The 17632-nt window shown below is 40.4% G+C and overlaps 1 protein-coding gene across 1 annotated transcript in view; it reads right to left on the reverse strand.

Annotated features, from left to right (window-relative positions):
- Positions 1-17632, reverse strand: part of gabbr2 (gamma-aminobutyric acid (GABA) B receptor, 2) — a 160209-nt gene that overhangs the window by 99406 nt on the left and 43171 nt on the right. Inside the window, exon 2 of the mRNA XM_070922051.1 lies at positions 14914-15051. Within this exon, the coding sequence (XP_070778152.1) occupies positions 14914-15051 (138 nt within the window). The remainder of the gene's footprint in view (positions 1-14913; positions 15052-17632) is intronic.

The raw sequence follows: 17632 nt of genomic DNA on the forward strand, positions 1-17632 counted from the left end.
ATGAATGTGTACATATGTATGTACGTATATGTGTGTAACTGATATTTGAAAGAATCAATAGGCACATATCAGCCATCCAAGTGGGAAAGTGACCTGCATGTCAATACTACCTCAGCGCAGCACAAGAACCACCACACAGCACAGATGTGGTCTCTGTGTTGGTCTTAGAGCCCTGCAACTGAAGGAAAATTAATTACCAAGGGTCTGAGTCAATCAGCCATGGATTTTCAATTACTCTTCGAATGGTGGCCATGAAACAGCTTCAGCTGTGAAAAATATGCTGTAGAGAGGTCTGAGAAAACAGGAACCGGTCTGGGGATTCATTTCAATGAACTGCCCTCAACACAAGTTGAATTTTTCAATGATGGCATCTGGCCTCTGCTGTGGAGGGCCACTCCACTGAGCGGGGAGAGAGAAAGAGAGAGAGAGAGATGAGAGAGACACAAGAAGTGGCTGAGAACTTGCCATAGGGGTAATGCAAAGTCTGTCCAGCTATACAGAAACCTCTCTCCCTCTCTTTCATGGCCTCCCTCCCTCCATCTTACCTTAGCTCTCTTCTTTACTCTCTCTGACTTTTCAATTTCCAGAGACCTGCAGGGGCCAAAAGGCTAGCTCAAAGAGGACTGTAAATTTTTAAAATTCCATCTCCTGGGTTGCGAGGGAGACATGGCCGGGGTCTGAGGTGGGCTGGCAGTCAGACGAGTAACATGAAAGACCCCTGAGCACGATGACACCAAAGACTGAATACCACTCAAGCCTTTGGTTTCTGCAGGGCAGAGTTACACTTGTGCAGAATGAGATTGTGCAAAATAGTCGGTGGAATATTGGAGAGGTTGAGATGAGTGTTATACATTGAATATTTTAAGCCTGTCTTGTGATGATGTGAAGATTCATCTGGTTTTAACAACACATACATTTCTATAAAGGTGAGACAGTAGAATACCTTTTATGCTAAATTAATTCTAATATAGTGCACCATACTAAATGACTGATATCTCAAATAAAAGCTAATGATGATAATAAACTAATCTTGTCTCCTACAAATGACCACTTCTCGTGAAATCATGGCACAACATTACAACGCACAAAAATTAGAGAAAAGAAATGTGCAATGCTTAAATACTTTTTATTCTGAATGTGGATTTTGACATTAGTCTGTCATGAGGAGAATCAAACAAACAAACCATTCTAATGATTAATACTGGGGTTTAGGGGAGAATACTACTAGATTATTCAGAAGAAACATCAGTAAATTAAACAAAAAGACTGGTCAATGGATCGGATCGTCTGTGTTCTCTGTGAAGAACACGTTCTACAGATTATAGCCCCCATTCATAGACAAAGGAGACCCAGCTAAACGCTGATGAGGACAACTTTACCCCCATAATCTGCAAATATCCGTTTAGAAAAGCAGAGGCGTGTGTTCAAGGGTTCACCGCTTACCCCATAATTATACCAATTAAGCTGATTACTCCCACTGTTCTCTGCCGGTGGGGGAAAAGGAAGTAATGCCACAACAGAGCCTGAAATCAAAGTTTACCTCTGCAGTATAAACACCCGGTCCAAGTAAAATATCTATCCAGGCCCCATGCTCGCTCCGTCTGTCTCAGCCTGACGGATCAATGAAAGCAGGTTGGAGAGTTCAAGGAGGAGGGCCTCGGTATAGATGATGGGGAAAAGGGGGAGTCAGGAAACCAATCGATGGACCAAATAAATATTTCACACTCACCAGTGACCCATTGTTGTCTTTTGATAGCCTCTATGAATTCTCTCTCTCAAGTTGTCTGTGGTAAGTCTCACACACTTTCTCATGCTATAAAAATCACTCTGGAATAGATGAGAGGAAGCAGGATGAACCATAAATCAGCACTGTTTGGGCCGTCGATAAACCATGTTAAGTTTGAATTGAGTGTTTTTACATTGTCACGCACCATCAAAGGCTCGACTCGACTGGACGGTTTCTGCAGTGTGTCCTAATAACGCCACAGAAAATGTCAAGATTATTATTGGCCAAGTAGTAAGCCAGATAATGTGTGGTTGGCTCTGGATTTTCTAAAGTGTAAGGGTGGGTGTGTGTGTGTATGGAAAAAGAAGAAGAAAGTGCCAGTGGTTACTTTCAATTATGTCCTTATTCATATTTAATGGTGTTTATTGGAGCTTAAGGTCAATGGTGGTGTGTTTATGTGCGTTTCCTAACACCAAGGGAGGCAGCTGGCGTCCTGCTGGTAAGTCTGTGCTGTGTCTTTAAAAATGCACGCCGTTCCACCACAGGAAGCGGTGACCCCCTAGGCCTTAACCTATTGAACAGTAAATATCAGGTAACATGGCCAATGAAATTCCACATCTCACGATCTTCCTTCTCCCCTTGCAAACCCTCTCCAGTGATCCTTGAGAATAAACACCACAGTGTCTGCTTTATTCAATGAAAGAAATTTATTCAGAATGACTAAAAATGTATTTTCGTGTGCACGTGCACAAGTTCCAGCCACAGGCATACTGTATATATCATACTGTATATCCACATGAGTTAGCTGAGATGGTTCTTGTTGCAACGCAGAGATTCATTAACCAAGACAGGAAGTGGTTTGAAAGGCCAAGTGCCGGGGTGTGTGAGGGGAATTTGATACTGTATCAGCATTTAGGAAGATGAATAATTCCTGGATTTTTACTGTGATGGAATTCCAAGGTACCTGTATTTCATGCCTGATTTCCTATAACTAAGACTTGAAAGCACTGTCATCAGTTTATGCAAAAATACAAGTGCTGGTGTTCAGAAAAGCACTCCAGGACACCTTTGAACTGAAAATTAAGTATCATCCTCTCAACTGCAGGATATGGTATTAAAAATTGGATTGAACCTACTGGATACGAAGCTTTATATGGATAAAAAAAGCAGTCAATATGCAGCATATAAAACATCTAAGAGTACAATGTAAATCTCTTTAAAATGGAGGATAATGCTCAATTGTTTAGGATTGTTTTATACTCAGCCTCAAGATATATCCTCTGTGTATTGTTTCATCTGGAAAATAAATAAAAAGGAACAGATGCAGGTAATTATTCATCATCAAAAATAGAAATACAGTTCAGGGAGGATTGTCTAGCATCACAGAGGCAGACTACATCTGGCAAGCTCCCTTTTCACTGTACAAGTCTGGGAAAAAGCAAGAATTTAATCAGTCTGGTAAGACCAATCAGTGGATGAGACGTAACTCGTCACCTCTCCATATTCCTGAACATCGATAATAACCATTAACACTAGACACTGTAAATATATAGATAAAGCACAACTGTCTGAACCATTATTTCAGATTCATTTAGAAACAATTTTGGTGGTTAGTTTTCCAGTTCCAATTGTCAGGTTTAGTTTTTTTCAGGTTCAAAAGCAACACAAAAGGGAAGTCTTATCCAGTAAAAGCCGTGCTTATGTGAGTTCTAAATCATATTATTGAAATAGACATTTCATAAAAAAGACATGCAGTCGCCGATAAGCAGCCGCTACAAGACGGCAGTATGACGAGAAACAGTTCTGATGCATTTGGATGTAGAAATACCCAGCACTCCACAAGTCAAACACAAACTCGCTTTTACTACCACAAGGGTATTTATAAATTTAAAGGCTCGTACAAGTTGAGAATGCATCTACCTCAGTCAGAGTGTCTATGTGTGTGTGTGTGTGTGTGTGTGTGTGTGTGTGTGTGTGTGTGTGTTGTTGCACAAGGAGATCAGACCATACGCACATTCTGTGCTCAGTGCTGACGAACATTGTGCCCCACTTTCCCTTTTTTTCTCCTACCAACCTGTGGAGTTCAGTGGTTGCCACACAAGTGTATGAATGTACAACTGGCCCTGTGTGTGTGTGTGTATGTGTGTGAGTGTGTGTTTGTGTTTGTTTGTGCAGACGAGATGTCTCTGTTCATGAGTATATTTGCAGGCGATCGTGTGCACCTGTATGACTGCTTGTGTGTGTACACATACATATACGGTATATGATGTGCATGTGTGTGCATGTGTGTGTATGTGTTAGTTTGTGTGTGTGCGTGAGAGATAGAAAGGTTCAAGGGCAGACAAATTCCACTCTGTACTAATGAGCTAGCTGTGCTGCTCTCTCTGCTTTGTCTCTCAGGCCCTCCTGCTTGCAAACCACTAAAAGGTTTGAATTAAAATTTAAATAAACAGAGCTGTGCTGTGCTGTCTGCATCTCAGGACATTTATATATATATAGATATATATATATATCTATATATACATTTATATATAAAAAACACTTCACATAACCCAAAGCACTGTGAGTCATATAGTTTTTGTGCCTGTCTGACAAGTTGGAAACCCTTGCTGTGTCCTTAAAGCTGTTCAGAAAATAACATAAGCTCATATACTACTTAACAGTCAACATTGTAATATTAAGTTTCATATAATTTCTAGTACTGCTACTCTATCAATAGTTAGTGGCTATTTTAGAGGACAATCCTGTATGTGTTGAGACTTAAACACGCTCTTGTGCAACAGATTTACAATTCAGGGACCATACTGTCAAGCAACATGTTTGTAGTAGTCGTTAAGATGTTCTGTTTAATGTCACACAGGATAAGGGTGTGTTTCGAGCAGCTGCGGTGCTGCAAATATTCGAAAACATTCTCTGAGTGAGAATGTGCCACACTCCGGTAAATGTGTTATCTTTTCAACGACAGATTTAATGTATACTGTACACAGACTGTACACTATATTACCTGGTTTGAAGGACGGCATCATAAACAAATGGCTTGCTGTAAAACAACACAACAGTACCAGTTAGAAACCTTAAAGCCTGCCATTTGAAAACGTCCATTTTCATATTACATAAAGAAACTGCTCAGTCATTTTGAATATGCACATTATGATACCAATTTACATGTAAATGTGATGCCGCAGCTACAAAACAAAGATAAATCTTTTGACAAATGTCACACTATAAACATATCATAATGCAGCAGCGAGCATGTTATGACTATTCATGAAAGCAGTTTGCAAGCCATGTCTTTCTGCACTCTGAAATAGTACAAGCCCCTATCTCTGCCAGCATAATGAGAATATGGGACTTCCTCGTGCCAAACGCTTCGCCATTTCTTCACCAATTATAGCAGTTTCTACTTTGCGTGCCCAAGGGTTTCTGAGGCCCTTTGAAAAGGAAAACCCCTTTTGTTACAGGAGAGATTGAGGGGAAGAAAGAGGGTTTGAAAGAAAAGGAGGGACAGCGAGAGATTTGACATGGAGTGAGAGAAACATGTTAGGGAGTGCAAGCCTACAACAGTCTGCATGCACATCTCTGCTTCTGCATCGGTGCATGTATGAGCATGTTCGTTTATCCATCTGAACAATTGTTTGTCTGCCTGAGTCTGGGCCTGAGCGGCACAGCTGTTCAAAGAGGACACCAACTGGCAGTGGGATTTGTGACTCAAGAGTAGAGAAGCCGTTTGCCGACTGTTCGCTGTCTCTGAAAAGAAAAATAAGTCTTGGAAATCACGTCACATTTACCCGCTGGCCACAAATTAGGAAAAGAGGCAAGGTAGAATGGAGTGAACACACAATCCCTGCATCTCTAAAATGACAACTTCTGAGAAGACAACAGTCTATTTCAGCTACCTCACTATGTTGTGCTTAGAGAAAATGTCATGTGTCAACATATTATTATAACAAATTACAAATACAGCTTTCTGTATTTTAAAATGACTTTAAAATACTGACCCTAATTATAAGCTCCTGAATTAAAACAAGGACACTGCTGTTAAACAGGCTTGTGTGCATCTGGGAAAATGCTGTTAAAAAGTATAATTTGTGGTAACACTTTAAGTCCTCCTATTCAGCATTTGCAAGCAGTACACAAACATTTAATAAATAAATGGTTTATAAACCCACTACAATGTAGCTGTAAGAAACTATAAGGACATTTTAATGTACAGTATTTGTAGCAATAGCAACTTCACCCATGAAGACATATTTTATTTTATTACAACTGTGTTTTACCGTATTATCATTGCAACACTGCATCTGTTGACACCTCCACTTATGGGTGCCCACAGGAGGAGTTACAGTGGTTGACAAACACAGTAAAAAATACATATATCTGTTTACAACTACATTATAGTGTGTTATAAACCATTTATCAAATGTATGTACATACACTGCTTATAAATGCTAAATAGGGACTAATTTGCCTTGAGTATGTTTAGCCTTTTATTGATAATTATTTACATATTACAGAATGAGGGACTCCTGATCATAATCACGCCTTGCCTGTTTTTCTTGTGGAGGCATATTCTGAACTGGCCTAGTGACCTAGGTCCTCATTTACTTTAAACTACTTTCTCCTTGGAGCAGGACATCTTTTAGAGGCATGGAAACATAAAAAAAAACACTTTTAATCATCTGCTCTTCTACATCTTTTAAAATAATTATGTATGATGTCTACACGAATCCATCGAAAAGTTGTTGCAATAATTCAGTCTGGACCAAAGTGGTGACCTGACCAACCCTAGAGCCACGTTGCCGTGATAGAAAAACATAAGAGCTGTAACTTGTGTAACAATTGAAATCAGTTATGTTTACCACCATGTCATTACAAAAGTATGAATCATGATAACAAACATACACATATTTACAGACTCATACAAGACAGAATTTCCATTTTCTTTTGTTATTTATGCCAATTTCCATTGAGATTACTGTACGTCTTTAGAGACTAAATTGATGTTGTCTGAAGCCATAGAGACATTATCATTTATCACCACTTATCATACTGGATTCCATTTGCAGCCGCAGACTAAAAGAGAGGTATTGAATGACTGCACCAATAGGGAATGAAAATAGCATTGAGCTCAGTATCAACCTCAAGGAGGCTTAACGCTTCCGCATTCTGATGCCCCGATAAAGCGAAAGAGGATCGTGTGGGAGGAGAGAGAGAGAGAGAGACAGAAAAGAGTGACAAAGAGGAAAAGGAATTTAATCAAGTAAGGAAGTGGAGGGAGTGTTTGTGCCTTTGTGCCTGGATCTGGTGTTTGTCACACAAAACACAGTTCAGTTCAAATCAGTTTTAAGACGGATGCGATTCGTTACACTGAACAGTTCAGGCAAGTGTAGTTAGTATAATTAAGGTAAATACTGCCATCAGGAGTACAGTTCAATTGTATGTTACAGTACTGCTCTACATGTTGCTGTAAATACATTTAACAGTAACATTTTGGAATTACTGTATAGAAACTAGTATTTCTCTGGTGCTTTGAGAGGATGGTTACACTCTATGTGGTTGGCTAGTGTGTATATATGTGTGTTGTGTGTGTTTGGGTTTGAATTATCCTATTAGCCAATCTACTGTGGATCAGATTATATCATCATTGCTGTACATGTATACTGTACAGCAGGGAGGGGTGAGAGAAGGAAGACAAGGAAGAGCGAAGAGGAGGATGGAAAGCACTCGATCTCTCTTTCCATTTCCTGTCTCTCACCCTCAAGTTTGTCCTCTCTCTCTCTCTCTCTCTCTCTCTCTCTCTCTCTCTCTCTCTATCTGAAGGGGGGGAGTTGATGTTTCAGATATTAGTGAGCTGTGTCAGACAGTTAAACTGCCCTTTATCGATCCTCTAAGCTTCACTCTTTCCAAGCAGCCGTTATGGTTTTAATGGCTTGTAATGGAGCCGGGTCCTCTTTGATGTCCAATTGCTCGGCGAGTCCGCCCTTGTTTTTGATATCGTTTCAAAGGATCCTCCTAATGCCGGCCTCGGAGAAGCCCGTTTCCGACACAAATTTTTGGGTCGATGAGCTACCCAGCCGCCCTGTGATTCTAAAATGTCCCTATATTGGGAAATAATCAGAGGAGATGAAGGTGAGCGGGGTAGGAGCAGTCTTTCGGGGTTTTGTAAAAGCTCACTGGCAACATGGTGCTGTGATGTAGATTAGACGAAGCTTATTCATTACTGAAGAGAGAAAATGACTCACTCAGGTTTGAACATGATCTGTACAGACATTAAAATACAGACATTAAATTTAAAAATAACTAGTTTACTTGAATGATGCAATATCAGCTTACAGTTTTCAAATGAACTACACCTCACAACTCATTCTTACAGCCAATCCATTAATGTGCATCACCTAAAACATCACTGTAAAACAAAGTATTATATATCTTATCCAGTGTTACTATCTAAACCAGAGATTCCCAACCTGGGGATCGGGACCCCCGCATTGGGTCGCAAGATAAATCTGAGGGGTCGCGAGATGATAAACAGGAGAGGAAAGAAGAAAAAACACATTTCTTCATGTGTTCTTTCTTCTTCTTCGTGCCTCCAACTAATTTCTCTTCCGATGATTTCTTTTCAACTCTTCTTCAATGCAAAAATAGCTGTCTAGTAGCCTGAGTCAAACTGCAAATTAGCTTGATTAAGAGGATGTATTTTGGCCCCCAAAATATAACCAAGTCAACCTCTAAATGTGTCTGAGCTCCAGTTATTACAGTAAGTTAATTTTAGATATAGATTAATAATAAATTCAATTTATCATAAGATTTTCTTGTTTAAAGCTTAATTTATCATCTAGAAATTGAAAGTTGTATACACCCACCTAGCTCTTCAAAGTGGTATGACCTAAATAAGGAATATCAAAGCCTGGAAACCCCAAAAGAGAAAAGAGGGAAAAGTGAAAAGAACCACACCAAGATGGGTGTGTATGATAAAGTCCCTGTGCGAAACATCAAAAACAAGTTTGAACTATTAATGTGTTTGTTTATTGTTGCTTGTGGCTGGCAGGTCCCGCACCATCATTATTGCCGCGAGTATGACACACTGATTTTCCTTTTACTCGCCCTCCTTCAGAAAACTACTGGGGGAATGATAGTACTCGAATGCAAGGGTGGAATTCAGCATGCATTCATCTTGTATTCCTTTTGAATGTGTCTCATAGACCTTGGTGCCAAAGAGATGTGTCAGTGGCAAAAAGAAAGCATGAGAAACTGTTTCCATTTGTTGTTCCTACTTCATTGGGAAGAACAGAAACAGAAAGATATTCCGTCAAAGCTCTTGTTCATATTGAGTGCCTATGAACTAGCACGTTTATTCAATATGTGACACCAACAGTTGCAACCCGTTAACGGCTTGTATTTGACAAATGTTGCTAATTAGCTAATTACTGTGTTTCCTGTCAAATGGCATGCATTCGGCACTGCAAGTAGGTATAAAAGCGTGCGTGAGCTCGGCTTTACAGTACGTGCTGGTGTATTCTACAAGTGCATTCATGACCCAAAAAGTTTGATTGCACAGTATAGCATATAATTATTATAATATTTTCTTCTGTCTCTTTCTCTCTTTTTTTTGCATTCAACGATAAAGTGAGAAATTGTGACTCAATGAGAAAACATTGAAAATAAGAGGAAGTCTACAGCTGTGCAGCAGGCTCATTTGTCTTAGAATTAGCTTGGCTTTAAATGTCAACATCCGCCTTGTTTAACTTCATCAGCAAGTCTGTCCCAGAAATCTGAAATGTAATTTACAACCCATAAAAAAGGATGTTGAATCCTCCCCCACCCCCACCCCCCCTTTCCAAATGGTACCTCCACGAATATGGATTACATGACTGAATCAAGCCTCTGTCCGAGTGCTCCTCCAGCCAGTTTGTGAAACAACATTAATCCAGAGTTGTACTAGTTTAGGTTTCCTGTTTCCCCTGGGTCTTGCCTGGAAGCGTTGAGACATTATGAAATCAGGCCTAATTGCCTCTCTTAAGCATCCCGTCTTTTTCCCTATGGTCCTGTCCTTAGTCACACTCACAGAGAGAGGATTTAATCCATAAGACCGCACCCTGTACTTAGTAAACATACATAAACACAGAAACAACCAAATATGATTGGTCATTTAACCCAGTTTATATAAACCTTTAGTTGCCCACAGAACAAAACCAGCACACACTCACACTCACACACACACACACACACACACACACACACAGCACAACAAGGTGAGCCTTAACCTTACTCATAATGTTGATATATGATGATGTGACTGACTATTGTGATGCTCACACCATCCTTGCCCTTGCACTCCAAGATTTTAGCCTAAACTTTGGAAGTCATGAAATATTGATACGGTACACAGGAGGGTTTGATGTAAGTGAGGCAGAATACTGCAGTGCTAGGCATCACATGTTTTATTGAAGCATCCAGTGTAGCACACAGGGAGAGTGAGAGAAAGAAAATGGGAAAAAGAAGACCCTAAAGAGTTTGTGCAGGCTTCAAAAAAAAGAGAGAATGCTGCACTGGAAGGAGGGAGGGATGCAACTTTGCTCTCCCTAAATTGCCCGGTTTAATGAAGCATCTGCGATCAATACAGCAAGTGCTGAAGAAAAATGGGCTTCATATGCAGGTAAATATTAACTCTATGTCCAGGTCTTGACCATAATACTCTGAGAAGGCGCATTCCACTTTTTCCTCCTCCTCCTCCTCCTCCTCCTCCTATAAAGTGACTTCATTATTCAGTGTCCCAAAAAGATAAATGAACCAGAGGTTTGGTGCTAAAGTTTTGCAAGCTTTACATTTAGGCGCAGGACACCTGGAAATATCTAAACTATGACACAGAAACACAAGTAAACAGAGGGCCCTGGTCTGTATATCCAAATTTGTTATGCATCTACATCATGCATCAATACAATTTAAGTCATATTTTTTCCATTAAAACTCAGAAGTGAAAAATAAATATTTTCCTCTTTTCTGTACTGTTTAAAAATAGGAAAAATACTGACATGACACAAAAACCCTGCCTTCTACAATGCAAGGCCATTTCTACAAATGATCAATTTTGTAGGAATAACGCTCTCTTGTCTTCTTCTTCTCTTCCAAATTACAAGAGGCAAAATGATCGGGAAGCATAATTTTTCATTACACACTCGACGTGGCTGAAAATGAACAGCGCTACCACTGATAGGCCTAATTGGTGAGCGAGAAGGGGCCAGCCACTGGCGAGAGGGTGGGTTGGGGCTATTTCCTGGCACTCAATGAGCCATTTACAGAAAATAGACACCACTGCTGTGGAGAGGTAAAGGACCTCTCATAAGTTAAGAAAAACGTGTAAAGAGAGTGCAGCATGTTGACTGGGTACAGATACCTGTGCCAGCAAGTATTTAAAAAGCTCACCAAATGCTTTCTGGAATTATATAATATCATGGTGAGGAGAACACAAGATTAATCACAGACCAAGATGGCTGCCAAGAGGACAGCTTCAACATTCATTGTCTTGCGGAAATAAAAACACAGCAATCAGTGGCGTTTGTGGCCGATGGCAGCTCACAAACACAGCTGCGTCTTGCCCTGTTTCTTTGAATTTCAATTTTATGCTCTTACAGTCTACGTCTGCTCCTGCCTGTCTATTCCTCCATCATTCCCTCAATCCGCTCCTCGCCATCTGTCCATTGGCCCTGGTAGCATTCTTATCCACCATTTTAATTTGCTTGGGCAGTCATTTTAACACATGTACAGTACTGCATTACAAAATGTGACTGTAAATACGGAGCCATGCAGAGCTGCTTAGGGAAGGTAGTCGACAAACGAGCCAGTTCAATGGCATCACGAGACACGAGACAAAATGAGAAAGCGCCACAAACTGATCAATCCTCACGTACAATACATACTGTACAGGGCTTAACAATATACCACTGGCAAACTGATTACTATGACATCTGTAAGCACGGCTGATCACTTCTGTTACAGTGTTATCTTGCTGTGGATTTGACGATGCTGTTTTATGAGGTTTTGTTTCAATTGTTGTAACAATGTTCAGTAGCAAGTCATTATTGAAAATGGCATCTGTTGTCTTTTACCATGTTGGCATTGAGCGGCACCCTCTTCATTATCTGACATTTCTCCAGCCAGAGATTTTGAACAGAGATGGTGGAAGTCTTTCGCTGACAAAGCCACACATTAAAGACTGAGGGATAAGAACTGTAATACAGAAACTGGAAATTAATTTATATTGAAAGCATCCTTAAATATGGTTTCCAAAATCTGATTAACTACAAGTTATTAATAGTCATAATGGATCAAATGTCCTATTTTGGAGAGGGGCTGGCTTGCTACAAGCTTTATTACCTTTTCCCTTTGTGTGCAGTTTTTAGTTTTAGCCTCTTCTACAGTTTCAGGATACATTACTTTTAAGATATTATTCCACCTGCTGGGAATACAAAAATTATTGGCACTGATACTACCCTTCTAAAACCTGCTGTGCTTTAAGTATGAATATGTGCATTCAAGTGTGTGCATAGAGCGTAATGAATGGGTATGCAGTTTATTTTTGTTGAGCCTTTCAAAGCTGACTTCATTAGGCATCAACACTGATTGAAAGCTATTTTTATGGGTGTATGATTAAGCTTTTTTTCCAGGAGTGGTTGTTCTCTCAGCTATCTCTACTGTAGATAGTATCTGTGAGCTCCCTGTTTTGATGTGGAAATGATGAGCTTGTTGAGCCTGGCCCAGAAAATTCTCTATTTCCTTCAACACCGACTCAAGCCTTGCAGACGGGGTGTCAGAGCCGGGTAATGAATATGCAGGGTGACAGAATTCACAGTTTTAAAAACCCGCTGATGTGGCACGCTAAATGTACAGGATTCAAAACTTCCAATCATCTCTCCTTCCCTCACGCCTTTCCTTTCAATCCCTCTCTTCATTCCCACCTTCAGACAAAAGCACTATTCTAGCTTAAACAATGGCTAACTGCCTCACCACAGCTGTTGCCAAAGCAGGGAGTTTCATTCACATATACACAAAACAAACACACACCCTCAACAGGAACACATAAACGTCAATGGGCTCAGGAGCAAAGAGGCTCAAGCCAACAATCTAGCTGGCAAGTGCAAGGACCAGCTTGATAGGTACATGATAACAAAACAGAGCAGTGCCACCTTACTGTGCATTTATGCTCCACAGAACAACTGAAAGCTATCTAGTGTGTTGTTTACATCCTCTGACGTGTCTTTCCAGTGCACATTATAGTTGCTTGGTGAGTCATATTCTGATGAGGATGTAGCTCAGGTCTGCAAAGACACCGTGCATCTCAGAAAACAGTCACCTAAGCTTCTGATATTGTACAGCACCATACCAGAAATATAACAACACACATAGTAACACTCACATGTTTATATACAAATGCGCATCCACAAGTAATGGCAGATAATTATGTCTAAGATGATACTACAAACTCCTCAATAGACACCAGTTTCAACATGAAATAGGTGTCCACACTGTGGACAGCTAACTGATTGGAAAATATCTTTGTACCTACACACCTGCTGGCATAAAAAAAGCAATTTAGTTGCTTGTGCCAACAACGACGACAGTTACCCTTGTCATCGAATACAAGTGTGTATTCTTAAGGCATCTCCTTTAAACACAGGTACATTTTAAGTGTTTTTATTCACCTCTACTTTTTTCCCCACAATTCCTTGCTGTCTGGTATTTCCGACAGCATCTCAGTGTGACGGATCACACTGGCATGAATTTGTTGGTGTTTGTCTGTGTATATAACAGTGAAAAGTGCCTGGTTGGTAAAGTGCTCTGGGGAACACATTGTACCAGGCAGAGTGTTCTGCAGAGCAGAAGATTGCTACTGCACTTCTCACAGGTAATCACTACCAAACAAGCCAATAAATAGAGAGGAGAGCATACACACATACAGACGCATGCACAACCCACACAGAAAAATACTTAAAAGCACTTAAAATTCAACTATGGCTTGAACCCCTCTTTCTAGACAGAGATCATTACTACGGAAAGGAAGTGAACACAGGAAAAACGTCTCATCCTTTCATTTCCTCATCCTGCCGATCTTTTCACTTTTGAGTGACCCTGACAAGACAGCGAGCAAAGAGGAACATGAAAAGCAGCAGATTCACAGTAATTGCAAGCGGAAAGAAATATGCCACGTAACGTGACATTCAGTTCAAAATGCAGCCTCTTGAATTATGCTATCTCTTCCAAGCACAAGCTTCACTCCTTTCTTATCTGTGCCCGATAACCTTTGTAGGGTTCGCAGCAAATTAAATGTATTCTTTGGGAGGCATTTCCCCTCTTTGGTACTGCAGTACAGTAGTAAGTCAAAGAAACTGTAAGCAATAACTCTGGGGGTCAAACGTTTACCAGATACAAGTATGAGGAGTGTTTGATGCCTACAGTGAGCAATCATGAAGTTAATGGCAGCCATTTAGAAAGCATGAGTATAATTGAAAGGTAAAATCTATTATATGGATGTCTAGTAGGTAATTAGCAATGACTGGACTGAGTAGCAACACTTTTATTAGCCCATGCCAATGACAAAACACCACAAAAACATATTTTCAGCTAGATCATGTGTGCCACATGAAACAGCGTTTCACTCTGAGGAGAAGTCCTTAGTCGCTTTTTGCTGTCATGTACAAGTCCAAGTGCTTATTAGAAGTTGAGCACATAACTGATTTCAAGCGATGTACTGTACAATGGGTTTAAGCCATTTTGACTCTGTCTCTGATTGTAAAATGAAGAAGGATTCTACGGATTAGAGCAAGGCCAATTAGACATTCACCCTGGCAAGGTTAATGAAGGATTAAGCCATGAGTTGGGACCCCTATGAAATGCCAGGACCTATCTGCACACCGCAGTTCTAAGGGACAAGAATTTTGGAAACTCAATTAAGTAACAAATTCAGGTTTTCTGATAGTAACGCAGAAACAAGAAAAAACCTTTGACTATGCTTAAGTACACAGGAGTTAGCGAGTCTATTTAATCCTATTTGCCCACTGATGGATTTGGCATAACAGCAGCCAGGGTTCACAAACACTGTACATATATGCTCTACACACCCACCCACACACCCACCCACCCACACACACACCCACACACACACATGATGACATATAGAGTACAAACCCTACCTGCACCAGATTCCAGCCCTCCAAGGACTCTGCGATGATGGAGGTCACAGAAGGGCAGACACCGCCGAAGATCATCAGGTGTTTGGGACCGTAACATATGGCATCAAAGAAGGCCCTCAGCCCCTTGGCGTTGTCACACTGCAGACACAGAGAGAGGTGCCGAAGATGAAGGTGAGAGCGGGGATAAAGAGAGAGGGAACATTTTAGTTAGTTTTTGTCATAACGATAGAAAAGGTAGAAACATATTCAATTTAAGATGAGGGTTAAGCAAGAACGAGAAAGGATAGAGGAAAGGAAAAGAAAGGGAGGTAAAGGTTATAGAGAATATTCCAGCCTATTTTGGACTGCCATGTAACACGAGAAGAATCCAAAAGTTTGCTTTGCAAACAATATCTAAATCCCAAATCTAAACGTACAGACTTTGTGCTCCTCTGCAACAAATAAGTTGTCTTCAATTTTTGATAGTTTGAGATGATCATCAAAGAAGTAGGGCATTACTTGATAGCTTAATCAGTGAGTCATTCAGTCAGTCAATGAATCAATAATTACCAATTGTACAAGAAAAACTGCTGCACTCACAGTCATTATATTTCGACATACTGTGATGGATGCAATAAAAATGGAAGCATATACTCACTAGTTTGCTGTAATGCATACGGTTCATGAAAAGTGGTGTGACATTTAAATAACATTTAACTTGTTATACTCTCTGAGCGCTGTGGCACAGTAATTGCAGCCTTTTGTGTGTGTGTGTGTTTTGAACCCATCATGTAAAACAATGTATCTCACAGGCTGCAAGAGTGGGCCCCCGCTCTGATCCAGTGCTGCAGAATGCAGCCATTTCACGTCACTATAGCAACCGGAGGAAAAGAGTGTGCGAAAGTGAGAGAGAGAAATGAGAGAAGAGATGAAAAAGCAGTGTAGGTTCCTATTGATTGCTACATGAGCTGGCTAACTGGTTTTGCTGTGATTCCCTGATTTCCATAGTCTGTTATGATATTCCTATCAGCAGTAAATACTTCCCCCCTCAGTCTTCTATTATTGCCACTCAATTCAGGATGTGTTCCCGTGTGCGGCTGACAGAGAGATGGACTGACTGAGTGGCAGGTGGTGCGTGTGTGTGTGTGTGTGTGTGTGTGTGTGTGTGTGTGTGTGTGTGTGTGTGTGTGTGTGTGTGTGTTTGCACCTTCTGACACAGTCCATCTCATCTGGAGAGTTATTTGACCTTGTTAGCCATCAGCCGGCAACTGAATGAGATTTCCTGCTGAAGAGCAGCGCGGCCGGCACCTCCACAACGCAGATTGAAAAACTGAAAATCGAATGTGGAGGAATGACTCTCCTAACCAGACATGTAGGACTGTATGTTGTGATCTGATGGTAACTTTATTAAGAGCATGACAGGTGTCGTGCCTGCAGGGCTGACATCGTGTGTTCTTCTCTTGTCTGTTCAGTTGTTTTGAAAGGAGGGTGTGAGCCCGACATTTATTTGCTGCATAACACACGAGCAGATACAACCATCTTCCTGCAATGCACGCCACAGTCAGATTTAATCATGTGCTAAGATTTAAGTCATCAGGCTCTTTTTGTGTGAATGACTTTCAATTTTGGAAGTAGAAGACCAATCACTGGTTCTCCCCTGTGCACGTAACAATGTATGCTGTAATGCCAGTCAAAAATAGACTAGATTGCGGATATGCCTCAGGTAAAATGAGAGCGAGAAGATGTGATTAGACACAGTGGGGATTCCTTATCCTGGCCACAAAGCTATATAAAACAGCAGGCTATTAAAAAAGATAACCCATTTGCATACTCTTATTATTCATTTCTCTCCAGCTGGCCATAACAAGGTGGGCTGGTAGGATTGTGACTCTCAATTGGTTACCATGCAACAGAAAAGAAATGTGGGCAACTAAACTTGTCAATGTGAGTACAATAGAGCCAAGTGATACTGCAGGTTTAAGCTGATTTATTACGGAGAGTGACAATGTGGTGTAGGTGCTAAGGAATTGTAATATTCCTCACTCCCTCTGCAGCAAATACAACAGTTTTACAGCATTTGAAACCCAACAACAGACAGCCTACATGTGTGTGCATGTGTGTGTGTGTGTGTGCACATGCAAGCGATTTTAAGCCAAACTTGGTGCGTCTGTGACCACACTGTCTAATCAGGTGTTTCCATATTTTTGGATGTGATAAACCATGACAAAACTCTTAAGTCTCATCAGTTTTCCTTTTAAGAAGCTACTAAACAGCTTTACTTGAAGCTTAAAAGAAAAACATTTTTTCCAAATGAGGAATGAGACAGACCCTAAGGTCATACAGAGCTGCAACTAACCATTATTTTTCATTAAAGAGTAATCGGCTGATTAGCTTCTTGATGAATCGATTAATCATTCGGTCCAGAGTCAAAAAATAGTGAAAACATCTTTAAATTGCTTGTTTTGTCCAACCAACAGTCCAAAAACCCCAAACCCTCAGTTTAATATGACATAAGACAAAGAAAAGCAGTATTTTTGTGAAATGTTTGCTTAATAAATGACTTAAACGACTTATCGATTATCAAGATAATTGCCAATTATTTTTCTTTCAGTTGACTGATCAATCCATCAACTAATTGTGTCAGGTCTAATCATATTGTAATTTTCTCAGATGACTATGGAATTGCTCAACTGAAGTTACAGTGAGTAAATCAAAAATCACCAAAATAAGGACAGCTAGC

Source organism: Enoplosus armatus, chromosome 16 (genome assembly GCF_043641665.1).
Source record: "Enoplosus armatus isolate fEnoArm2 chromosome 16, fEnoArm2.hap1, whole genome shotgun sequence".
NCBI lineage: Eukaryota > Metazoa > Chordata > Actinopteri > Centrarchiformes > Enoplosidae > Enoplosus > Enoplosus armatus.